Raw genomic sequence first — 26620 nt, forward strand, 5'->3', positions numbered from 1 at the left:
TTTAGTTATTTTGTTGTTGCTGCTGTTATTCTGTTCTCAGATAATAATAATAATAATAACAACAACAATAACAACAACAACAACAACAACAACAATAACATAATCAACAACAGCAATAATAATAACAATAACAATAACAATAACAACAACAACAATAATAATATTAATAATAATAACAACAACAATTATATTTTTATTGTTATTGTTATTGTTATTGTTATTGTTATTGTTATTATTATTATTATTATTATTATTATTATTATAAAAGGAAGAAGAAGATGAGGAAGAAAAATGAGCTCGAATCACTGAAAGCACACTACTGTTTATCAGTTATGTGTTAGTACTGAATCAATTATTAATTCACAGAATTCATTACACTTACACTAGGATTTCGTTCCAAAGAATCGAATCGGTCAAGTGAAAACGACTCCCAGAATTCCTTTTAAAAACAAAGCGTTATTAAGCCAAATAAATACTTTTACGCAGCATCAGCCAGACTAGAGTAATCCGTTCTTTTTTGCCCGGATGAATCGATTCAGTGAAAGTGAATCACTACGCGAATATCACTGCATGATTATTAGACATCAATACAAAAAATCGTACTATTATTTTTTTCGTGCTAAATGGTTTTTCATACCATTTCTCGTTTGTTTAAAAGAAGTGATTTTTTATTTTTTTTATTCTGGTTTGTAATAATCGTCCCGTGAAAACCATGGTGGGTGAATCAAATGATTCAAATGAATCCAATGCAGCGGAGTCAAATCCATTATCTGTCCGACAAAAGAGCAGCTAAAACGTGGTTGCGTCAGAGCAGGTTGTGATGCAGCGTGTAGCTGTTAGACTAATCACATCAATCTCATTTCACACACATTCAAGGCTTGTTTGGTTTTGTTGTTGTTTTCTTTTTTACATTTGACATTGCAAGGTTTTTTTTGTTGTTGTTGTTGTTTTTGTTGTTGTTGTTGTTTCTTTTCATTATAAGGATGGCAAGCAGATACTTTCTCTGCATCTTTTTATTCTTTGCACTGATTCAGTCCACTGTGGCTTCTGAAGATTTGTGCAAAAAACATTTAAACACCGACGCGCCCCATGGTTGCACTTCTGAAAGCCCAGGTAAGCTTTCCAAAATTTTTATTTATTTATTTATTTATTTATTTATTTATTTATCTATCTATCTATCTATCTACCTATCTATCTATCTATCTATCTATCTATCTATCTATCTATCTATCTATCTATCTATCTATTTATTTATTTTAAGGAGAAATGTGATTTATAAATAACAACAGAATTATTGCAGAATAATTTATTTGAATAGCAAAAACTAAACTTTTGTATTTTTATTTATTATTATTTTTTTACATTTTTATTTATTTATTTTTTACATAAATGCAAAGTCTTAGCATTATATTAAAGATGCACTACAGCTGATGCTTTCTTGGTATTTGATAACCAGAAGGCCCTAAAGCTTGAGTGCATCATATGTGATTCAGCATACTTGAAAAAATTATTTGTTTACATTTTGTGTAAATGATCCTTAGACACGTTGGTCCGATATGCACACCGTAGTTATGGCTCATAAGGTGTGACAGGTTTTATGAGGTGTTCTGCTTCTGAAATGGTTCTGTACCCTCAAGACTGACTTTTTAATTTCCTTGAAGAACAAATAAAAAGAGTGCAATTTCCGTCTGAAATCTTCTCACAATGTGCCTCGGGCACCACTTACCAGAAAAGGATTAAAGGCAGGATTCAATGAAATAAATTCCCAAACCAGTATTCACTGGGAACTTGCCTTATTTTTGTAAACAGGAATTGGGATTTCACTTTGCTTCCATATGGAGGTGATGTTCTAGATAGAAGACAGAGCAAGTCAATTGTTATGTATTTTTTTCCAGCTTTTTTTTCCTGGTTTGGTACGTTTGATTCATTTGGCAGACACTTTTATTTAAAGGGACTTGCAAGTGAAGCGGAACGGAATCTGAGCAGTTTAGGGCTTAAGGGTCTTTATCATGGGCCCAAGAGTGGCCCTCTGCCAGTGCTGGGCAAAACTGTAACTGCTGAGATGTGTTAGAGAAGATAAATAATCATATAATCAAATTAATACATAAAAGATAAAACGTCATTGGTTTGTGCTGATTTGTGACCTGAAAGTAATTGTTTTTGAAGTGTTTTTGGTTTGGTTGTTGTTGTTTTAGATATTCTAATATAATCTAACATTTTATTCCTAATTTAAATCTGTGTGAGGTAAGAGTCAAAATGAAACATGAACCTAGATTAAACTTCAACCATTTCTTGCCAAAAATAATTATTTTAAGGCACAAATCAAAAAAATCGGATGAATTGTTTCATAAGGAGTCCAAACACTGTGTTTCCTGCTTATATCCTTTTCTTCTTCTGCCTTAAAAAAGAACAATGCAGACCAAACCTTAAGGAACAAATACCTAGTTTATGCACTGAGGTAGTCGCCATGGGAAGATAAAGGATCGTTTTGTTTTACTTACTGAAGTGTGCTCTCCTGCTAGCTTGTATTATGTCTGGTGATAAAAAGTAATTTGAACACCTCTTAATTCTTCATTAGAAAACATGAACGTGGATAAGATGACAGGAATCTTCAGTAGGAGACGCTCTTTACCCCCACAGAAACAGAACGTAGCGGTACGTGATTTCACACAGAAACCTGATAATTAGTATGGAAAGTTTGCATTTTTCCAACATTCCACATTTAATGCCATCTGCTTGTCTTTAAAGGTCTCTCAAAGTATTTGCACATTGTATACTTTTGATTACTTGTGTCTGTGTGGCACTGTATTTTATTGCGTTCTGTTTGTTCTCCCCCCCACTTTATCTTTTGACAACGCCAAACATAAGGATCTAGTAACGTTCTTTTCCTGTTTCCTAACCTACAAATTCTGGTTTATAGCTTTTCCTGTCTAAACAAACAATCCATGTGTGTTGCAGAGGACCAGACCTGAGGAGGGCAATGCCAGGCCAAGCTCGGTGCGGCGCTGTGCCCGTCTGAAGGAGAATTGCTCAGCACAATCTCCGTGCTGCAGTCCCTGCGCTTTTTGCCATTGTCGACTCTTCAACACGATCTGCCAGTGTTGGAAGCTTGGCGTTTGCTCCAGAAAGAACTAAATCCTATGTATTAAGTACTTATTTTGTAGCATATTGTATGCTTGTACACCATTAGCACTGCATAAATGCATTCCGCATGCCCTCCAGTCCAGTCTCCAGATTCTGCGGCTCGCTCCTGAGTCGCAAACTTTGTGGGAAAAACCAATAACCAAGCCGCCTTTTTATTTTTCCCCAAAATGCAATCAGCATATAAAATAGTTCTGAGCTATGACAGAGAAAATATTCATGTCAGGATAATAACAAATCTTTTATCATATTTTACAGTATTCTGCTTCAGCATGCAACGTCCTCACAATAACAGTTCGCTCGCTCCTATTGTCGGTATCGTACAATATATGAAGGCTTTTGTCCGGTAATTGGTAGCGCAAAAGCAAAGACTGGAAAGCATTAGCTAAACAAATATTATCTGGCATCACGTCACTAGAATGGTGGCTATGTAATCATGGCAAGGGTTCTAATGTCTGGTCCTGGGGATTATTTGTCCTGCACTGTCTGAAGGTTTCCAGTCAGAATTATTCAGCTAATCAAAACCTTGTTGATCAAACAAAAATGCAAGGATATTAGATATGTGCATATCAGCCCTGCAAGCTTAAAAATAAGCCAAGTAGAGAGGAGCACAGGTCTCAGAAACTAGAAACCAATACAGCCAACTGGTGAACTGGTTACATTCAATCCTCGAGTTGACACAGCCTAACTAGTCAGCTAGGCACTTTTTGGCTTGTCCATACCAAGTCCCTAAGCACTACTAAAGATTTTCATGTCACGTGAAGATTCTGGTCACATGAAGCTTCCTCCTCAACTCCAAGAAGTCTGATCTTGGATGCTCTTGGACAGAGGTACGATAGTACCTTAAGACCTGCCCATGCATTATACTGATTTAAAACAGATCTCTTTAAAGTCCACCTTCTAAAAACTCCAGTAGGTGGATGACTCCCGATTGACCTCGTGGTCGAACTCATACCACTCACTTTTAATAAGATATGTTGTCTGTTCAGGGAACCTGCTGAACATTCTAAAATTTGTTTACTGGTGGTCCATCCATCATGGGGGAAAGGTGTGATTTTAGAAGAGCCACCAGTTCTGCTTTATACATAATCCATCATTAGCTTAAGCACATAAATCATGAGAAAAACACTGGAAAAGATTTAGGCTAAGATTTTGCCATCTTTGAGGAAGCCTTTCTCTCGGTTTATGCTCCTCATTAGTTAATGGTTCTGAGGTAATAACTCTGATGTCAACAATTTAGAGACTATATAGCCTATAGCCATCTGCATATTAAGGGTTGGACGTTCAAGACCACCACCTTGATGGTAGCATTGCCATTTAATAGGCCATGAGATGTTATTTGACATTCAGAAACAAAGTCATTATTCAAACAATCTGGGTGAAAATGGATTTAGTTTATTTATTGTTTGAGGTACAATGATTTAACGCAACCAATAAAATTATTTATTAAAGTACCGGAACCAATTCTTTTTGAAATATTTTACTTTTTACAAAGCGTCGTATTAAAAAAAAACAAATCTTCCAGTTCGGCCGTGCCACGAATCAACTGGCATCTCTGGAACGTTTTAACGATATTCAATTACGGAGACGTCCCACGTTTTGTTTTTTTAAGACAGAGAAATTTTTGATGCACATTGTATTTCAAGTTGTATCCGAGTGAGGTGCATTTTGACAGTACTGTTAGAAATCCCAGCTGTGATCGGCATTTGCTTTATGAACGCAGATAGAAGCTCGGGATAGTACTTTTTGTTTTGATTTCTGCTTCTTACTAATCAATCATTTGTCTTGTTCAGTAACTAATATACGATAATAAATACAACAAAGGAAGACATTTTCAAATGGATCTTCTATCATTTTCTGAATGTGTTCTCTAGGATCTAAGACACCATCTGATTCAGGTACACAGGCTAAATTTGTCTCTGAAATCTAAATTTCGTTCTGAAACATTTTATGATACTAAAATTTATTAGAAAACATGAAGATTTTCAGTGATGTACTGTGTGTTAGCTAGCTAACGTCCGTAATATTTTATACAATGTTATCCCCCAACCCCCCACCACCAAAAAAAGGTTTTATTATGCCACTAGAGACTTTAAAATGTTTTCTGTCATTTCCCTACTCGAACATGTAGAAACTCTACATCCTAAAGTTACTTTCTCCTCAAGATTTGTTTGGACATAAAGCTTTTAACTTTTTATTTATTTTTTCAAGAACAACACAAGGATAAAACATAAGAGAAGGACAATTTCACCGGAACTTTAGTTTATTTGGTTAACTTTGGTTATCTTCATTATTTTGAATGAAGTCTCCAAACAACAACAACAACAACAACAACAACAACAACAACAACATTAAAACAAACGTAACAACTTGAAAATATGTTCCATTATGTGTTATATTCAAAGTTTGTCAGATTTACAGAACCAATCAGGAACAATGTGTTTTTTGGTTTTTTTTTGCATATTTTGTGAGCCGTTTAAAAAAAAAAATATCTGAAACAGAATAAGTTCTGGTCTGATTCTCATTATAGGAGTCATTATAGGAAATGTTTATGAACATCTAAGTTTAATGTTGTGGAACAGTCAGTATAGAGATCTCATCAACTTCTGTATTTTCATCCTTCTCTCTGTCTGCTTGCCATGTTCACTCTGTCATGAAGGCTTTATACAGCAGTAAACCGATTGACTGTTACAAGGTGCTGACATTTCTGAGCCCTGCCATGAATCTCCTTATCTTATAAAACAACAGAAAGCAGTCTGTGTTAAAAGCAGAGCTGTTACTATTTATAAGATATATATATATATATATATATATATATATATATATATATATATATATATATATATATATATATATATATATACTTATATAGGAATAAGAAAATGAATGTACTATAAATTTGAAGTAGAGATTTAATAGTGACTTCAACGCTCATGGAGAACAACTAGAACGCATCTTAAACTGGAGAGTGAAGCTGCTGGCCTTCCATAAGTTGGGTTTTTATTAAAGGTTAAAGAAGCTAACATAAAAAAAAAAAAGGTTTTCTGCCATGCTTTATAAAAAAGGAGGGGAAAAAAATCAGAAGATCGGAAGATTTATTTCCATCAAGATTTTTTCACAGTGATGTTCGCTTCAAAAAAAAAAAAATAAAAAAAAACGTTTTTTATTATTTTTTTTATTTTTTTTTTATGATGTTCAATGAATATTTCTCCTTCAGATTTTACAACTTGTTTTTCCTGGCTGTGGTTACGAAGTCCAAAGAAAAGGACAAGGCATGCTTATTCGGACATATGGGGTACACACCTTGCTCCATTTTTTTTTATTGAGCATATAAAACTTTTATGCGTTTTGGTTTTGGTTAAAACAACGCTCGCATGCTGTCCAGGTCACTTGGAGGCTTGTTAAACCTGAAAATTTGTCTTCATCACACTGCAGATGTTAAAAGAAGAAGTCAGAAATGCCACGAATGGCGATTCATTTAGAAAGTGTTAAAAGTGGTTATAATTTAGAAATATTTGTTAGTTTGAACTTCTTCAGCTTCTTCAAGTCTTTCCTTATGCTGAAAACAGAAAAAATATGGACACCCGTTGGAATAGATTTATATCTCTAGCACTTCATGAATTTGATATACCTCAACTCTAAGTTATCATACTTTAAGACATCAAATAAATCTATTAATCATTGAATGTGCCCTGGACTGAGGCCCATGACACACTGACAATACCACACCTGTTATCTTTTTTAGCATTATCTTCTGGAAAGAACGTTGGCCATTTTAAAGAAACCACCTAAATGCTTGAAAACATTAACTAGGCCTTAAAATTTCATATGCCACAGCTGCACATTGGTGTACAGATATTAAGTTTCACTATGATGTATGTTGAAATACTTTGAAGTTACTGCATTGAATTTACAATTTTATCATCCACATACTTTACCTGAGTAGTTTGAAATATTGCTTGAGTTGATAGTAAAGAAATATAATACAGATAATGTAGCCAACATTATGGCAACAATATTTTAAATGCAAATCATTTGGTTTACAATGTAAACCAAACCGTACAATGGTAACTTACTATATATTAAAATTTAACCCAGCCACCGAGGGTTTAACTCTCAGTGCTGGTCCCAGGCCTGGATAAAGGGATCAGCCGAAGAACAACAATATACAATATATTCAAATAAAGCCAAACTACGCTATCAATAGAAATTAATAGTAAAATCATTCTTTCTTACTGCACTATTTTGTAATACACAGTATGTCTTGTACTTAAATACATGAAATTTACAAACTACTCAGGTAAATCACTCTTCCCAAAAAAATTTATATTCACATTTTCAAATTCAAACATAAGGTCAGAGTTAACTGGAAAAAAAATCTATTGAATTTACAGAAGAAAATATTTTCACAAGTTATCTTATTGGTTGAAAATTCATACAGAATGAGATGTTTGCCAAAAAAAAGAAATTTTCCAAAATTCACTATTAAATCCAAAATTGTAACATTATTGGGAAAAATTGACTAGCCAGACGGGTTTTGTTTTCATTGTTCACCTCAAATTTAGCACTTGATTTCACAGGATTGTTGCAGATAAAAATGTTTGTTTTCAAAATTTGGCAAGCAACTTTTTAATTTTTAATTAAAATTAGTTTTCCGTTTATTTTGCAGAAATATACTTTAATTGATGAAGTTGCAAGCACAGGATTCTTCTTTAAATTCCGAATAACATACACAATTGATTTCTAGTATCGATGTTAAATGGGTATGAATCAAACAGGGCTTTTTTGAATATTCGAAATTCTGTAAAAAATAAAATTACAGTCATTTTGAAAAATTTCAGAATATCGCAGTATCACAAAATCCTGGATAGACTAATTTAGCATTCAGTCAAATAATCAACAGCTCAGTAGAGACGATGAAGCAGAATTTACTCTCACAATCAAAAATTGTTTCTTATCCAATATAAGCATTATTAAAACTCATCCCACTACAATTCGCAAATAATTCCATTGTTGTATGACTTAAAGAACGACTCTTGGTCCTTTTTTTTAATCCATTTTTAGTTACATTTGAAATTGAGGAAAGTTTGTGAAGCACTTTAATTCTGTAGTTTCTCACTTACATTATAGCAGCTACTGAGTGGTTCCTTTATCATTGTTAAAACTGATACGACTTGGAAAATTCGCTTGTTGTGCTTGTATTACACTTGAAATCTATAAATATAAAACATCAAAAAATTTTTTGCTAAATAACATTAAATAGCTGTCTCTTTAATTCGATTAGATTTTGAATATTAGATTATGAGGTAAAATCTATAAATATAAAACAACTTCTTTGCTAAATAACATTAAATAACTGTCTCGTTAATTCGATTAGATTTAAAATTCTTAGATTATGAGGTAAAATCTATAAATATAAAACATAATTTCTTTACTAAATAACATTAAATAACTATTTCTTTAATTCGATTAGATTTCGAATCTTAGATTATGAGGTTGAAAAATCAGGTATCAATCAGAATCAACCGGTTTCGAGAATTCAATAGTACATGAACATAAACAACCATAAACTGTTGGCATGTTCTTTTGAATGATTTTTCTTGTCAATGCTAGTCTGTAATGTGTAAAATCATTTCTTTTTCTTTTTAAGCAAATGCCTTCAAATGATTTTGGCACCATACTTGTAGTACCTTATTATTGATGCAGATGTTGCTAAGTTCACTAGTTAAGTGCTGGCAGTTCAAGGAGTTGTTAGCAAACAAATACTAACCGCACTGTCTGGGTAACTCGAGAGGAATATAGTTTCTGTGGCACAACTGAACATATGCTAATGCCAGCTTGCACACAGAGTTGCTGGTAGCAGCTACAGCATCACACCGGCTCCTTTCACATATGGTGAGGAACTGCTCAGGGTCTACCTGAAAATGAGAGCAAGAGCGACATTACAAACAAGCAAGTGAACTCATATTTCACAGACAGTGATGGATGCGATCGTGTCTACTTACCACTCTGAAGCAGGAGCTGAGAGGAGACATTGTGGAGGAGAAGAAAAGCGAACAGAACATGTTGGCTGCCGTGTGATTCGTGCAGGACTCAGATTCCGCACTCGCACAGTTTGAACCCGTCTACATGACATGAGCACAAGGGTTTAGCTGAGTAATAAACAAAATGTCTAATAGGTCTGTATCCAAAACAAAAAAAAAACATTGGGAATACATATTCCTATTATTCCGATAAAAAAAAGAAAATCAAACAGCTAATTTTTATAAGTTAAACAGAAAGATAAAGTGCTCACATTCCATCCTTGCGTAAACTCGTCCATGCTGCGGGCCTGTGAGCCATTTGGCAATAAATAGTCATTTCCCACCTCGTTATCATTGGTTCCGAGAAGTCCACTGGATCTGCCTAAAGAGAACAAGAAGTTAGAATTAGGAACAGACAAAGAGAGAAAAAAGAGACAGACGGGGATATGGTGACAGACATGCCCAGAAACACACAGACGGTTTGTGTCTTTCGCTGAGACAGACATCCAGGAAAACAAGACATAGATAGAGATACGGATAGACAGATCGTGACAGATAGACATCCTGTGAAACAGAGACAAAACGCTTAAACAGACACAGACAGATATGTAGACAGATACCCGGACAAATAAGGAATGTGGTCCACCAAGCTGCCGCTGTTGGGCCCCTGAGCAATGCCCTTAACCCTCAACTGCACAAAAATGAGATAATGTAAGTCGCTCTGGATAAGGGCGTCTGCCAAATGCTGTAAATGAATGATAATGAAATAAACAGTCAGGGGCAGAGGCAGACAAACATACAGACACCCATAAATAAAAAGATAGAGATACCCAGAGACAGAGAGACAGACCCCCGAACACTGATAGATGCCAACAGATATAGGATACCATAGAGACAGACAGACAGAGAGACATGGACAGACACCCAGAGTGAGATATCCATAGAGATAAGATAGGATACCATAGAGACAGACAGAGAGACATGGACAGACACCCACATGTGCATTTTACAGAGCAGAATTTGGTACAGTCTTGTGTGAATGTGAAATTGCTTCTATAGTGATATACAGTAGTATAGGCCTTGAACATTTACACTTCCAGTGTTTTTAAATTAAAAATATGTTCTCACTTAAGTATTTAGTTAAGTTGTAAGCCTTCACAGTGACACAGATATTCGGACAGCCAGGAAAAATTCATTCCCCCAGCTGGAGGCCAGTATAAAGAACAGCAATAAAGCATGTCTTCTGTGTCTTCCCAGTCGTGTACTGCTAGTGTCTCAAAGGAAACGGGGTACAGAGTGGAATTTGATAAGCAAGGCCTAGCTTTGAAGTCAAGCATCAGTGTTTAATCTGCCAGCTACAGGAAGCCAGTGGATGGATTAGCAACAGGGCACCAAATAGCCAAATAATGTTTTAATGTTAGACACATGTTGTTATAAGTTTGCATCTAATAATACACAGACGCTGAACAGAGAACAGATGTCTTACCATGCAGCCATCCATCAAGAGTTACACTGCATGTGCTTAGAGAGGGGTCACATGTCACCAGTAATCCTCTTCTATTAGACACTGTAAGGAGGTTCAGCTCTCTGGTCACAGTCACATCAGAATTAACAAAGGGTGTGTGTACACTACGGCAATCCACTTCCATCTGCTAAGAGAACAACATACTTAATATGAAGATGCGTGACCAATTACAGAAAAAAAACCCTGACTGAGATCCTTTATCCTCAGGGAAATTCATCTCTTTCAGGATGACTCCACCCTTGCAGAAGAAAAGGTGGCTCCCTGAAGGGTTTAACAAGGATAAATATTTCTGCAAATCATTCAATATAGCTTTTACTGCCACTAGATCTCAACCAAATTGAACCCCTAAGAGAGATTTGCGATTGGCAATGTGCTCAAAACATCAAGTGAGCGAATAGCTTTTGGTAGAATGACCAAACAATTGATCGACACCTTACTAACTTGGTTTATCCATTGATTTGCCACTTATCTTTCAAACAAAGGCTCCATAAAGTCCACAACCAATAAGACATTTCTTGACAATATAACGGAATGAGTGAAACCAGTTCTCGACCATAAAAAATGATTTTAAATCGTTAATTGTGCACATACCTGTTCTTTTGGACGGACCATAACGGTACTGTTTTGCAGTTGTATCGTGAGGGAACGCCGCTTTTCTGTTCCATCAGATTTTAAAATGATTGCAAATGTGTTCTTGGTGACATCAGCAGCTAAGACAAGGTCACAGGAACGTGGTATATTCGAGACTCGTCCGTCGAACGAAACAACAAATCCATCTGCCACAAGAATTGATTGATCTGGATAGGTGTGAGAATTCATTTCAAACAAGTGAATTAAAATAAAAAAACAACAAAAGTTAAACACTTCATCAGGACAACGATGGATTTATATTTGGTTCAACTGAACGCAAAAATATACTAGTTTTATTATTATTATTATTATTATTATTATTATTATTATTATTATTATTATTATTATTATTTTGACCTGAGTCCAAAGCGGCAAAATAAAATGTGGGAAAAATGGATTTGTTGCTGTTATACTCTCCTTCTATAATTGGATTGTCTCTAGATCTGGTCCTTAGCTCAAAGTTGACCCAGTTCCAGAGAACAATGTGGTGTTAGAAAAGAATTTTACAAGCCACTATTACACTACTGGATTAACACTTCTCAAATGCTTTAAAGTGAAAATGTGTGATCCGTGGGATTTAAAATGGCAAGAGCAACCATTTGGCCAATGCCGATCCTGGTTTAAAGTGCTTCAGGTTTACACCACTTTTAAAGCCTGCATGGACCCTTGAATATGTACAGTACAGTGCTTACTAAAGAAACTGTGATAGAATCTTTACCTCATCCTGAGTCAAGAGGAAGGGAACAAATTGCTTAGTAAATTCTCAGCTCAGAGGAGGCGATGGCTGATAGAGGAACGGTTTCTGAAATTTACTGGCATTAAAAAGATGGATAGGGAGTAGTTTGGGATATACTGTAGATTATTATATCAATCTTACAGTGAATGCAGTCATCCACTCATTTCCTTTTTAGATAGGAACATTTCATAGGAGATTGAACCTGTAAATGTCATGGATGCTGAACATGGCTGTTGTTCCTTGGAACCACTTTGAGCTATAAGGACATCAGTAAAAGTAAAAAGGAGAGGACACTGGGGCAGATAGTTAGGTTACATGACGGGAAATCATCAGACCAGTCAAAATGTGTTCATGGAAATGCAGAGAGAGGAAAAACTATAGAACTGTATATTTTCTGATGAGGTTGGAATTTGAGTAGTAATATGAGTACCAGAGAGGACAAAAGTGATAACAATGTTCCGTGGCCGCTTAATGGTTAACGCTCTTTAAAATTGATGAGAAGGTTGTGAGGTCAAGTCCTAGCATCTCCAAGGTGCCATTGCTGGGCCCTTGAGATAGGTCCTAAACCCTCTCTGCCCCATGGCTGCCCTTGTGATATGACCCCATGCTTGAATATTATAAGAAAATAATTTCACAGTACTGGACTTATACACATCTGATACCATAGAAGATGCTTTGCGAATTAAAAATGTTATAAAAAGTGCTATAAATCATGAAATGACTCACGATTGAAAGGACTGTCCATCAGTTTCCTCTTCATCCTGTAGAGCTCAGCTGTGATGCTGGCTGAATTAAGTGAGAGCAGAGGCTTCATGAGGAACTCCTCCACAATGGCTTCTGCTATGCTGACCACTGACCGCTTTGTCGACGGATTATGTGGTACAGGAAGACTCACTGTCACTTCCCCATCCCTGCGACAAGATAAAATCTGATCACAAGACAGAAAACCTTGTTCATCTTTTGGTCTAAACTTTCTTGCATGGCAAAGAGCGAAAGTACAGACAAAAAGCTTGAACCATGCCAACCGTTTACAAAAGCAAGCGACAAGTCAATTTGTACCTTGTCTTTGCAGACGTGTTGCGGCCGCTCAAATGGGAACTAATAGCAGGTAGGAACTAAAGTTACGAGTGGGGAACTGAAGAAATATCGGACAACACGTGCCATAGGATTGGTCTGAGGAATCAACCAATTTAATCATGAGGTCATACCATTTATAAACCTGTTTATCATTCATTCATTCGCTTATCCGAACTTCTCGGGTCAAGGGAGCCTGTGTCCATCTCAGGCGTCATTGGGCATCGAGGCAGGATACACCCTGGACGGAGTGCCAACCCATCACAGGGCACACACACACTCTCATTCACTCACACACTCACACACTATGGACAATTTTCCAGAGATGCCAATCAACCTACCATGCATGTCTTTGGACCGGGGGAGGAAATCGGAGTACCCGGAGGAAACCCCCGAGGCACGGGGAGAACATGCAAACTCCACACACACAAAGTGGAGGCGGGAATCGACCCCCCAACCCTGGAGGTGTGAGGCAAACGTGCTAACCACTAAGCCACCGTGCCCCCCCCATTGATCATCTACATAAGAAATTAAAGTTGCTTTCTTGTTTGACCAAAAAACCATGGACTCACCAATCACTAAATATATTTTGTATTTTGTTGTTTTTATTTGTTTGTTTCAACAATCCAGCAACAATCCAATCTATTTCAATTCCATTTAAAAATCCCACCTTTCAGAGAACTTGTAAATGAAAGCAAGCTGTCTTCTAAAGCCTACTAACATCATGGACAATCTGGACTCAGCCCACTGGACTGTGTGCTGCATGACCTGAAAAAAAATTAAGAAAAAGCTTGAGTCAGGCTCTAATTAATTTAAAACTAAGATAAACTTGAGTGCCGAAGCGAGGTTTTAAGTTGTGTTTAAATCATTTGCAGGTTTGAGATACAGGGGTATAGAGATCTAAAGCGCTGGAGCCATAACACCGACACACACACATTCACACACAGTGTGCAGTGTTGACCTGAGGAAGCCCAGATTTACATGAACTGTCATCGTCTCACCATGTCCAGTGTGGCGACGGCGGTGCGGATTGCAGTTATTGTTGGCGTCCTCAGGTGGTGATTATGAAGAGCTGCAGGCAGCATCTGCTTCAGTTCTCGACTCCACATGTCCAGTAAGCCGTGCCACATCACGTCCAGACGCTTTCCCGCAACGTCATGGTATGCTCCAGCAAGAGTAGCTAGCGGCTCTGGGTGTACAAACGAGAACAAATTTATTCACATGCGAATAATTTGACACGATTTTAAAACAAAAACCAAATCCATGTTCGATAAGATATCCGTCTTTAGCATTTTACTACTGTTGTGATGCCAGTTGTTTTGCTTAATGGGGCAAATGTACACTCCTGTTCTTTAATCAACAGGAAAAAACAACTTGTTTACGCTTTTAGCGAAGAATGTTAGGATTGCTGAGGAAAGAAGTGGACAACGTTTATAACGACGCTCTGAACGGCGAAACGAAAATTTAATTTGAGGATTTTGGCAGGATTCTCCCACACAATGGCTCGGTTTATAGTTGTTATGATGCATGTAAGTGGTAACATTAACTTGCTTCAACTTGTAAACAGTACTCATTAGCTAATAACTGTGGCTTATGGGGAATGAAACACTCACCATAGACCAATGTGCTAGTTAAAATTAAATGCTCCATCTTGTTTTATTTCTTCGCAAATAATTAACCACCTGCTCATAAATAATCATTTAACTCATCGTTAAATTATATGTGAAGGAATCCATGTGGTAAAGCTTATGCCTGGCAGACCTAATCTGGCTAATCTTTATTGAGCTGGTGTGTAAATCAGTTTCCCCAAATTTCTCCCGGACAAACAGGATTTAGAGAAATCCCACGTTGGTGAGTGTTTGAGATGTTTGATCATCAGAAAATCTCAGATCTCAGCCGCATCCATACACATCTATTATCTCTATTTTTTCTCTTGGCTTAAAGAAGCTTTACTCACTTTTCAGCTCTTGTTGTACGAGTTGAGACATGTGCTGTAGAATCTGAAGTGTTCGGGGCAGGCTGTGAGTGAACACGTGACGGATAGACCCAGACGTCCAGAGGTCCCACGGCATCTGCCCTTTCTGAAGAAGCAGGTTTTCAGCTCGGCGCATCATGTGCAGGATCGAGTGGCTCAGCTCCTGCATGGGCTCATTTCCTCCGGTCTGGACAGTAAGATTTTTAAGAACGGACATTATCACTTAGAGATCTGAATGTGAATTTGGGTCCCGAATGAGCAAGGAGGAACCTTAAGAAGTACCAGACTCAAAAAGGGTCTTTAGATTAGAAACCATTACAGAATCCAGGTGTAGAAGAGTAAAGACTTTGATGTTCGGTATGAGCATTCATCCATTTTCTACTGCTTATCTGAACTTCTCGGGTCACGGGGCGTCATCTCAGGCGTTATCGGGCATCGAGGCAGGATACACCCTGGACGGAGTGCCAACCCATCACAAGGCACACACACACTCTCATTCACTCACACACTCACACACTACGGACAATTTTTCCAGAGATGCCAATCAACCTATCATGCATGTCTTTGGACCGGGGGAGGAAAGCGGAGTACCCGGAGGAAACCCCCGAGGCATGGGGAGAACATGCAAACTCCACACACAAGGTGGAGGCGGGAATCGAACCCCCAACTCTGGAGGTGTGAGGTGAATGTGCTAACCACTAAGCCACTGTGACACCCCCCCCCCCCCCTTCCCGGTATGAGCATAGTTGTTCAGGTAGGGGATGTCTTTGTGGCTATATATAGTTTTGGTTCTACCCTGTCTGCAGTCTTATCATTAGTAGAATATCCTAATGTGTTCACATGCTATGTGTTTTCTTGGTTTGCTTATGTATATGCTTGTTGTTTTTCTTTCTCTCCTTGCGAAGTCTTGCCATGCTTTTCTACAGTATGTCTTGTTTGCCTGTTTCTTCTTCCCTTGTTTGCAACCCTAGCTGCATTGGTAAATTGCTTCCAACATTTACCATTCGTCTACCTGCTCTTTTCCAGGACACTATGGACACTGATAATGATTCGTGTATAGCCGTGCATTTTTATGTTCGTGTGTAAGTTCTCCACCATCTCTTATTGACGTTCGGACGTACCCCTGCAATTAGGCAAATCCCCAATAAAAAGGATTTGAGGATCGTACTTAATCGCCACCACTTATAATACTCCTCTGTCCTCATCTAACCTGTCTCCTGAAGTCCAGAAGAAGATGGTGCAGCCTTTGGACTCTCTGCAGCAGTCTCTTCTTAATGTGCATGCCTAATTGCTGCAGTCGTGCCTGCCGAGACAGGAAATGATCAGCTCAGAGGAATCATGGAATGTGTCAGATATATGACCTTTTGGAAATATATCTACTTTTCACCCCACCTCTGTCGCAGCTAAGCATGCCTCACATCCTTTGGCGCGAAAGACCAGGCCGCGATCCACCGCTCCCATTGAGATTAGTGCTAATGTCTCATTCTCAATGCCACTGCCTCCTCTTTGGGACTTAAAGGTGAACCAGTGGTTTCCTTCCAAGCAGAGGGTCATCCGGAGGTCATCAGAAGAATCTGGATGAAGATGGAGATTAAAGAGTGCACTGTGTGTGCATAATCAGCTCATTTGAAAACATGAAAACATGAAGCTTTGAGTTCTGACCACCGGCATATCCAGCAGCAACTTGTAAACAGCGCTTTCCCAGTGTGGTCTGCAGCCAGATGTGCTCACTGCGGTCAAATTTCGCCTGAACCTGCAGCACAGAGTTCCTGCTTGCGGAATGCACATTTCCTCCAAACTCAACACTCCAGTTTCCCATTTTCCACTGCAACACACAACTCACACTCTTTACAAACTTCAAACATTCAAATAAACGACTGACAAAGCTATTGATCTTAATCTGACTAGCTGGTCGTTCAAATGGTGATAAGACAACCTCAGTGAGCAGGGAGTAGTGGCTGCGTTGAGCACTGCTGGTGTTCCTGAGCGCCAAAACCAATGCGCAGTTCTGGGTTTGGTCAGATAGCGACACACTGGTGTGGCTGTACAGCAAATCCTTCCCCAGGTTCACTCGGTGAGAACCTGACCAAGACAGAGCCTGTAGTAAAAAAACACATTGGAATTAAAGAGGGAAATGGAAGTACTGTTTAAAAATGTGCTATTGTTTCCATAGTAACAATACACGGTAGTTCATATAAATAGATCATCTTTAATGAGTGTTTTTAGGAGACATTTACAGACGATGCTGCATTTTATTTGTTCTATTATCTACAAGAGAGAGGAAAGTGATGAAGGAGAAAGAAAGGCTGTGTGGAAACATCTGTTTATCGCTGCTATAAAGCTGTTAGAGATAAATTATGGCTTGAGGTTCATTAAAATGTTTGCATTGGCAAATTGTCATACCTTCATAGCACGAGACATATTTTTCCCTTCAACACACCAACCCACGCGCACACACACACACACACACACACACACACCCACTCACCCACACCCACTCACCCACACACACACACAAGTATACACATTCGACAGTTCCTGCTATATTCTGTGTGAGCAAATCATCAAAAGCATTGATTTATTATGCAAATTAAGCGAGTTCTAAACACAGCTACCATGGAAATAACATTGTGGTCAGATATGCTGTGAGAGAAACACACATGTGCTGCAAGTTATTATGGCCCCAGTAAAGTGCCAAGCCTTTATGAGCATTCATACCATACACACACACACACACACACACACACACACACACACACACACACACACACACACACACACACACACACACACACACACACACACACACTCACAGGTTGTGGCGCACAGAGCCCTAGAAGGATATGATGTTCCAGGACATCTTTAAGGTTAGACTGTATCTGAGCCCGGAGTGTATGAGAAGAACATGGACCAGGCGAGATGTTCTGGGCTGAAGTTTCCATCTGGACAGTGTACATTCCTCTGTCAGTTTTCTGTTTAATAGAGTAAGAAAAAAAACACACACACACACACACACACACACACACACACACACACACACACACACACACACACACACACACACACACAGCCAGTAAACATTAAACCATTAATTGCCTAGTTGCCGAAGAACATCACCTTCACCTAAACTGGGGAAACATTATATATTTATTTATTTATTAATTTCACAATATTGCTAATGATGATTAAAATCCTCTTTCTGCAAAGAATTTCGGACCCCGCTTCATGTCGTACATCTTAAAGACATTTATACTCGAGGCAGAGATGTTTGTTTTTATACATTTCCTTTTTATAGATTTTTTCTATTTCTTTATTTCTTTTTTTTCTTCATGTTTATTATCTAATATACAGTATAATATATATATATATATATATATATATATATATATATATATATATATATATATATATATATATATATATATATATATATATTCCACTTTAATAAATGGAATAACTTTGGTAATAATTCCACTCTGCAGTTTATTCTTTATTATTCTGGAGTCCATTTTTTTATGGATTTATGTCCTGGACTTACCTGATATCTCATGCTTTGCAGAATTCTCTTGTCCCCCCACTTGAGTTCTGCACCTTGAGAGAAGGAACATTTGCCTTCTTGTGCCATGGAGGCGCAGCCGTGGGCTTCCACAAGAGGGAGAACTGACCGCATCTGAAATTCATTGTTCCAAAATCTGCAGTCACTAAAAAAAATATTTTGCTTCAATCCCTGCTTAGTTTCGCTAGAAATCATTTTAGACGTATTTCAAGGTCAAAACAGACAACAGGCTTAAAATAATCCCAACTATTTTTGTGAGTCTTTGTTCAGGCTCTCCAAAAAAAGGAAAGAAAAAAAAAACTTCCATCATTTATTTATTTATTTATTTATTTATTTATTTATTTATTGTCCAAAAATAATTCCATCTAAGGGCATTTTACATAGTACATGATCAATATTACACATTATATCATTGGATCGTATGTATTGACTGCTGACTTTTAAATGTAATAAGAATCATTCACTTTTTTGCTTCAAAAATATTCGTAAATATTAAATTCTATGTTTTTGGGATTATAGGCCATCTTTAAAAGTGCAGTGTTGACTTTCTGGATGCATTGGGATTGAAATTCACAACCTTAAGGAGACTCGAGCAATTCTATTTCTCCACATCCACCATTCTGTTTTGTTCTGTGTGTAGATGCACGAAGACGCACCTAATGCACCACAATGAGCGCCCTCTGGTGGCCAGAAAGACTTATTTTTGTTGTTTTTGTTATTATTATTATTATTATTATTATTATTATTATTATTATTATTATTATTATTATTATTATTATTATTACTGTAGTGCAGTCAAGAACCATGAATTACCTGTCCGGGTGAAACAAAAAAACAAGCCTGCGTCATGCTGAAGTCCTCGTGGCTCCGGTTATTTACTGTTACAGAGACATTCATGGGCGTTCCATGATCCCAGGAAAAATGGAGCTATTGGCAAAATGGTATATTTCTCATTTAATGTCTCTGTAAATATGAATTGGATATGTGTGTGTGTGTGTGAAAGAAAGAGAAAGAGGGAGAGAGAGAGCAAGACAGCGAGATGGACTTGTACCTGATTGTTCCTGCCATGTCCTAGTTCCCGTTTATGTGACAGCACTTGCAGGTGTACGTGTTTGAGAACGGACGTAAAAGGTTGTTTAAGCTCGAGCACAGCCTCGTTCTGTCCGCCTGAAGAGTTCCAAGAACCCGTAGCTTGTATCTGCTCACACATGGTAAATTTCATACAACTGTCAGTTGTGTTTGTGCTCAGCCCGAAAAGAATTTAAAGCAGAAAACGCATATTTTGGAAATTATTTCTCGCTTCAGAAGAATCAGACACATCTCTGGTCCACTTCCTACCTGCTCCTGTGCTCCAGTCAGATCCCAGTCAATGACCACTTTGGCCTGTTTGGCCTGATTTTCATTCTCAAGTCTCACCTCCAGCTCCCATCCCCGAGTCTGAGGCCCAAATTCATCTGAGATGAAGAAAAACACTTAGATTTATTACCGAAAAATTTTTAAGAAAGTAAATCTGAATATTCATTTAAAAAGTAGGGTTTTATACCATAGTATATAATTATAGCACTGGTACCTATCTCTCTCGATTGCCATTGCTGTAGCCCTGTAGGATCAGGTGAGTTTTCATCTATCCACTGTGTGTGGTGTGTGAGGATGCGTGATCCATTGTGCCCAACATACCCTGTCTTTACTAAAAGACTTGTGGGAACTGAAATCAACTGCACGGAAATAGAAATAAAGTCATCAAGAAAATATGTTACACATAGTAGATGCGATAGAGTTTTAATTTCGACACAAAGACTGGACGTCTGCCACAGTGCTAAATTGCTAAATCTTGAATAAAATTTCTGTAAAGAGATTTTTTTATTATTATTATTTATGCAGTAAGACTTCAGCAACTTTGAGGTAAAGACGAGGTAAAATTGCTGTGATATAAAAAGAATAAAACATTTCCGAATCGATTTCATGTAAATGTTTTTTTGAACAATTTGTTTTCCTCCCAATTGGTTTATCTCTCACACAGCATCTGTTATTACATGTAACATCAATGCTTGAGAATTTCATTTGTACCTGAGGTAACGAGTGGTAAAGCTCGAACACTTGCTTGAATCCGAGCTTTGTCTGTGAAGCCTGTCCTTTAAAACGCATCACCTGTTTGTCAATCGTTAACTCTGCTGCTGCCTTAACCGAAGAAGATGATCGATTCAGCTGTATGAAGACAGAAGCATAGATATTGGTAAGGTACTGAGTTACAAAGACAACATGTGAAAAATGCTAATTTGCGTATGGGAATCTGTACTTCTACAGGTAAAATTATGGCTCAGACTTAAAGGTAGGGTCACCAAAACAAACACGCCCCTAACCCAAATGGGTCCCACCCCTGTATTGATAGTTCCGCCCACACATACATACGTAACCCAGGCAACTAATGGAAAGAAATGTGTCTTTATCATAGCTGAAGGGAAGAACAATACGGTTGCAGATAAACAAACAAGCAAAAATGACACATACCGATTGAGAAGGAAAAAAGCGCCTCGGCGTCTTAAGTAAAGTCGGCCACATATTCACAGGTCGGAGTTTCCCGAGTCAGTAACTCCTGAGCTAAACGCTGTTACTACACAAAACGCGGTTGTAGCTGCCTCTCTACATTACTACGATAGAAAAGAGGTGTTATTTGGGTAGTAACAGCGTTTAGCTCAGGAGTTATTGACTCGGGAAACTCCAACCTGTGAATATGTGGCCAACTTCCTGCTCCTTCAGTTCTCTCCAGCGCTGGAAAGCTGATCCTATATTAACACGTCCTACTTCTTGCCTTATCGTAAGCCTTTCTTTGCTGTCTTTCTTTGTTTTTATCCTCCATGTCAATGTTAAAACCGCTTTCTGCTAATGTCACACATGTGCACTGAACACTCTCTCCGCCCATATTGACAAGACACGCCCCTTTCTGCTCATTGGCTACACGTTTGTTTTGTTTTTTGTTTATTTTTTGGCCCGGCATGTCTCAAAAATCGGAGACCCTATCTTTAAGAAAACAAATACCTGATAAAATTTTACATTAGAAACATTAGGGCTATATATGGCAATCGAATTATGGAACAAACACGAAACAGATGACCACTTTAAGGTAGCAATGAAATAATGGAGGGATAGAGACAAGAAAGCAGAAACAATGGCACTTAGAAATCTAAACAAAAGCACAATGTATTAAATCAATGTATTATTTTGTTTGTTAAAATCTCAACTCTCTCCTTCGTGTAGGTGTTCTTGAGTTTGGACACACTGAAATCTTCAGTAAACCAGGTTTTGCCATACCTGTGACTTGGTGTCAAACCCAAATGGAACATAAGGTTGTAGAGAAGAGATGTTGTGTTGAACATTAACCACCAGGCCAGTGCTAAAATTAAGGAATAGGGAAAAGTGAGGATATTATTTATAACAACTCTGGACATAACTGTGCACCATAAGATCATACTGAACCTGGGCGTTAGGTGGTGTCCCAGGAGCTTAAGTAGCAACGACATGGTTCCTTGGTTTTCTTGCAGAATGTGCATGGAATCTGACAGATTAGCATGTATCTCTGTCTGTTTGTATAAAGAATGAGTTAATGTAATTTTGCAGTACACAAAACGATCTTCAGATCTTTGCTAGAGAAACCGTCCATACCCTCAGCGACTGATTCAGCACCTCTGAGTAGCAGTAGCCCAGCAGGTTGTCCAAGCCAATCCTCCCCATGCAGTTCACCTGTTAAAACAAGCCGAATGTCCGTTAAGTTTGTCTTCTTTGTAGGAGATGACCATGGAATCAGAGGCATTTCCTTCAAATAACAATGAAACCAACTGAACCAGAGCACAGGGGTCTCCGAAAGAGCCATTCCATTAATCTCTTAACAAATGATCAATGTTAAATATGAGCACTCAGTACCAACATGAACCAACCAAAAATGTGCCACATTCAAGAGAGACTGAAATACCACTGGAATTGTGGTGGTAAGACACTAAACGGAGCACTTACCAGTAAGTGCCCTGGAGTTTCTGTAGAATTGTATAGTCTTCTCTGCAGCATGAGCTTCAGATCTTGGTTTCCAGCATGGAGCACAAGCTCAGCAGACAGACCACTTTTACTCTGCTGCACATGCACCATGGCACTGGTGGTAAATGGGATTCCTGCAGCAATGGAAATGTATAAAATATGCTAAGACGACGTTCCTTAACGTCAATCAATTTTCCCTTGAGCACAACGGACTATAGTCAAATTTGGCACAATATAAAAAGTCCCCCCATTTCCCCCACTGTACATACTCAACACTTTAATGTAAAAGAGCAAGAATGGAAGATTTGAGTGTACCCGCGGAGAGCAGCCACAAAAAAGAGTGATAGAGTTGAGCTTGGAGAGTATTCTGTCCATGCTGTATAAAGATCCTGCTAATGTTCATGCTGAGTGACTTCTCCTGAGCCAGGACACAAATCCAGGCACTTTCAGACCCATTCATTTCCTCTTTAAGCCTAGACGTTGCATGTCTCATCTCCACACGATATATAGCATGGTCTGCCATTAACGTCAAGTGTCCTAGAGAACATGAGCAGAAAGTATCAGTGAATTGATTTCAGTAAGGTATAAAATAAACCGTCGTAGAAAAAATAATCACTGATGAAGTGGTGTCACAAATTACCATTCTAAACTTTGTCAATAAGAATGGAACAACACACTATTTATACATTTACAAATTTATCATTATAATCCATAGCATTTAACCATACGATGATTGTTTTGACCTACCCTCAGTCAGACCCTTTCCCTGATCCAGGAGCCCTGCTAAGCTGAAGACATGTGGCAGGACTGAAATGCCAGACTTTGAGACATTCAAGTCCCCTAAAAGAGACAACCGGAGTCTAGGGCTGTGCTCTAGGGCTGCATTTATCTGAGCCTGAAACATCTCATCACTCTTCCTCAGTGCACACAAGACAAAGAAACTGAGAGAAGAGCAAATATAATAAAAATGTTAAACGATGTAGAGACTAGTATCAAAAAATATGCTGTTAAAAAGTCGGTTGAGGCGAAATGTACAATAAATCACCTGTCTGAGGAAGCGTTTGCACTGAGATGAAGGTGGAGGTCTGTTATGACCGGCGTAAATAAAGTTTGCTGAAAGCTGAGGTTGAAGTCGACCATGTGAGTGCTCTTTCGTATAGCATTAGCCAGAGAAACAGCTAGCATAGCATTTAACTTGCCATCAGACCTCAGATATACAGAACTGCTAATAATTCCAGAGGGAGTCTTCTCTAGTGTCAAATATGCCTGAAAACAAATTTTCATTAACATTACAATTAGCATTTTGCTGCGAGATTGAAATTAATTTCATTGGATGTGATGTTTGTTAGTAAAGTGCAGCTTTTTACATCATAGTCCTTATCATCGATGACCACATTTGCTTTTGTGATGTATTTAAAGTCTTTACTTGTCCTGTAACTTTTCATCACCTCAAAATCAGACGTTACAGAGGAGGGAATTTTTAACTGTAATGCAAACAGCAGATGTCAAATAGGGACGACAATTTCTTTGAGATATAACACTAATAGCTAGCATTAAATTTTTAACAAGTAATATATTAGCTTAAAGGTACATAAAGAAGATACAACATATAGTTTCACCTGTAGCAGCTGAGTGTAGTTGACTTTGATTACAACACTTTGCTGAGAAGAATCTTCACCATAAAGTTGGACCTGACCCAGAATCAGTGCCTTCTCCTTTTTAGCGATTAGCATCCTCCCTTGCAGCAGTTGCATTGTCTAAAATACATTAGATGTTTTTAAATAATTTCCTAAGTAATGCTTAGGGTGCATAAAGTTGTAATGTATTTATTTCTTTGTAGCATCAATGTTCTTGAATTTTTGCAGCATGATTGATATGGAAAGATAATTAGTTCTTTGGCGTACCTGGTTTTTGTAGATGCTAATGCAAATTTCCATGTCTTGTGGGATATTTTTCAAGTTAAAGGAATTAATCAGGGAGGAGCACACCTAAGACCAAAAACAGTGTCCTCAAGGATAATTCCTATCAGCTGATAATAATATGATCATGTTTAACAAGATGGTGCTGTTCATGGTACGGCAGGTATTGTTTTAAGACCAAATATATTAACTATAAACAGAAAAACAGGATGGACTTCTAGGACATACATATGGTTGAAATTGCTGTGGTTGAAATCCAAGAGTCAGCACGTGAATAGCTTTTCTGTTGTCACTGAGCAACAGCTTTGACTCAAATATGTAGATTCCTTTATAGCGATCAATGGTGAATGTCTTCTGAAGGTGTAGACTTTGTGGAAGGAACTTAAAAGGCTGCCTGTTGAAAGGAATACAGTAAAAAGTAGCACTTTGAATCAAAATTTAAATGGTAACTTCACCAAAATTGTTTCAGCTTTAATGGAACCATCTTTCATTCATTCATTCATTCATTTTCTACCGCTTATCCGAACTACCTCGCATCACAGGGAGCCTGTGCCTATCTCAGGCGTCATCGGGCATCAAGGCAGGATACACCCTGGACAGAGTGCCAACCCCTCCGCAGGGCACACACACACTCTCATTCACTCACACACTACGGACAATTTTCCAGAGATGCCAATCAACCTACCATGCATGTCTTTGGACTGTGGGAGGAAACCCCCGAGGCATGGGGAGAACATGCAAACTCCACACACAAGGCGGAGGTGGGAATCGAACCCCTAACCCTGGAGGTGTGAGGCAAACATGCTAACCACTAAGCCACCGTGCCCCCCGGAACCATCTTAATATCAGAAATGAATAATGAATCCACAAGACCCTAAAGTGTACCTGAAGTGCAGTACCCATCGTTTTTGATACAAGTTCACATCCTTCCTCATCTCTTCCACTCTACCACCAATATCCAGCTCAAGGTAAGAACTGTTTAAGTCTGATAGAGTTATAGTCATCATCAAAAACTTCTTCTTAAGCTTCTGAAATAAGAATGAACAAACTTAGATTTGATTACCCAAGAGTCTGGTATCTTAATAAGCATTTAGTTCGTACAGGCCCTATACCTTATCTACAATGTTGAGGCTTGCGGAGATGTTGAGGTTCTCCTTGCCATAGCCGGTGCTCATATCTAGAGTCTTTAACTCTTTTCCATTCCCCAGTGAAATCTCACCTCTCAGGTTTGGCATCCAAGCTGTACTCATAGAACATGAGGCATTAACTCTACGTTTTCCCGATGTAATGTAGCCACCAACCTGGAGCAATGCAAACACATACAGTATAAGTGAATCTGCAGAATATGCAGAAATATGCAGAATTCATCATTAGATAGCCATGGTTACCTTCAGATAGCTGACTGTTGGTGTGAATATATATATGTGTCCCTCTCTGTCTCTGCCCCTCTCCCTGTAGAGACCATCCAGCATCAAGTTGCTAATTGTAAACATCTTACGGGTTGTAATTTCAGAAGTGAACTGGGAAGTGCCATGCTGGAGCTGAGATAACTTATGAGCCGTGTAGACATACAGCCATGGTGTGTCCATGTTTAAGGACCCTGTATTTGGAAGATGTGAAGAATAAAGCTTGATATATGTTTACCTTGAATGGACTACTATTGTAAGTCTAGAATAGATCAGTACCTTCCCATTTCCTTAATGAAGATTTTGCAGACATATCTTTCCAATGAAGCCCAGCCACTAGAGGAATCTGGTCATTATAATTGACCTTCAGATGGGTGCTCATCTCAGACTGCCTTCTTTTCTGGCGGGAGTACAGGAACTGAGTCCTGCAATTTAGTCCTTTGTCTGGGATTCGTAAGTTAAACTGAAATACGAAGATTTCAACTTTTACTCAGCCATATCATAGAACTGAAGACTACTGGGCATATCTTTTCTAACTATAGTATTCATGTTAATATGAATATATGACAATAGAATATTACTTTAATATGGTCAGGGTTGCAGTGGTAG

The 26620-nt window shown here is 38.1% G+C and overlaps 2 protein-coding genes across 3 annotated transcripts in view; one reads left to right on the top strand and one right to left on the bottom strand.

Moving 5' to 3' along the window:
- The first annotated feature begins 784 nt into the window (after nt 1–784).
- asip2b (agouti signaling protein, nonagouti homolog (mouse) 2b) lies at nt 785–4972 on the top strand. Its single transcript, XM_027148651.2, has 3 exons — nt 785–1113; nt 2579–2655; nt 2959–4972. The coding sequence occupies exons 1-3, from the start codon at nt 984–986 to the stop codon at nt 3133–3135; spliced, it is 384 nt and encodes a 127-aa protein (XP_027004452.2). The 5' UTR covers nt 785–983; the 3' UTR covers nt 3136–4972.
- Nucleotides 4973–6001: 1029 nt separating this feature from the next.
- The window catches only part of LOC113644112, a 31364-nt gene continuing 10745 nt past the window's right edge, over nt 6002–26620 (bottom strand). The window contains exons 28-63 of one of the 2 annotated variants that reach the window (XM_047801746.1): nt 26291–26474; nt 25994–26205; nt 25718–25906; nt 25491–25633; nt 24834–24999; nt 24591–24674; nt 24306–24443; nt 24054–24170; nt 23732–23952; nt 23434–23627; nt 23002–23223; nt 22669–22820; nt 22321–22398; nt 22135–22238; nt 21970–22051; nt 20728–20865; nt 20231–20375; nt 19999–20114; nt 19712–19858; nt 19474–19587; nt 18643–18774; nt 17918–18076; nt 17041–17202; nt 16767–16929; nt 16497–16678; nt 16315–16407; nt 15087–15291; nt 14131–14318; nt 13800–13897; nt 12782–12966; nt 11281–11486; nt 10651–10813; nt 9437–9546; nt 9147–9266; nt 8912–9059; nt 6002–6700 (exon numbers count right to left, since the gene is read on the bottom strand). In XM_047801746.1, coding sequence (XP_047657702.1) covers nt 6696–6700; nt 8912–9059; nt 9147–9266; nt 9437–9546; nt 10651–10813; nt 11281–11486; nt 12782–12966; nt 13800–13897; nt 14131–14318; nt 15087–15291; nt 16315–16407; nt 16497–16678; nt 16767–16929; nt 17041–17202; nt 17918–18076; nt 18643–18774; nt 19474–19587; nt 19712–19858; nt 19999–20114; nt 20231–20375; nt 20728–20865; nt 21970–22051; nt 22135–22238; nt 22321–22398; nt 22669–22820; nt 23002–23223; nt 23434–23627; nt 23732–23952; nt 24054–24170; nt 24306–24443; nt 24591–24674; nt 24834–24999; nt 25491–25633; nt 25718–25906; nt 25994–26205; nt 26291–26474 — 5265 coding nt within the window. In that variant the 3' untranslated portion in view covers nt 6002–6695. Of the gene's footprint in view, nt 6701–8911; nt 9060–9146; nt 9267–9436; nt 9547–10650; nt 10817–11280; nt 11487–12781; nt 12967–13799; nt 13898–14130; nt 14319–15086; nt 15292–16314; nt 16408–16496; nt 16679–16766; nt 16930–17040; nt 17203–17917; nt 18077–18642; nt 18775–19473; nt 19588–19711; nt 19859–19998; nt 20115–20230; nt 20376–20727; nt 20866–21969; nt 22052–22134; nt 22239–22320; nt 22399–22668; nt 22821–23001; nt 23224–23433; nt 23628–23731; nt 23953–24053; nt 24171–24305; nt 24444–24590; nt 24675–24833; nt 25000–25490; nt 25634–25717; nt 25907–25993; nt 26206–26290; nt 26475–26620 lie in introns of both variants that reach the window. The other variant, XM_047801745.1, reaches the window with a different exon arrangement.

The sequence above is a fragment of the Tachysurus fulvidraco genome, chromosome 1 (genome assembly GCF_022655615.1).
Source record: "Tachysurus fulvidraco isolate hzauxx_2018 chromosome 1, HZAU_PFXX_2.0, whole genome shotgun sequence".
Classification (NCBI taxonomy): domain Eukaryota; kingdom Metazoa; phylum Chordata; class Actinopteri; order Siluriformes; family Bagridae; genus Tachysurus; species Tachysurus fulvidraco.

Bases quoted from the DNA above. Each gene is read 5' to 3' on its own strand.
- asip2b (XM_027148651.2), top strand. From the start codon at position 984: ATGGCAAGCAGATACTTTCTCTGCATCTTTTTATTCTTTGCACTGATT. The intron at 1,114-2,578 runs GTAAGCTTTCCA...ATTCTTCATTAG, and splicing joins TTGCACTTCTGAAAGCCCAG to AAAACATGAACGTGGATAAG. The intron at 2,656-2,958 runs GTACGTGATTTC...TGTGTGTTGCAG, and splicing joins CACAGAAACAGAACGTAGCG to AGGACCAGACCTGAGGAGGG.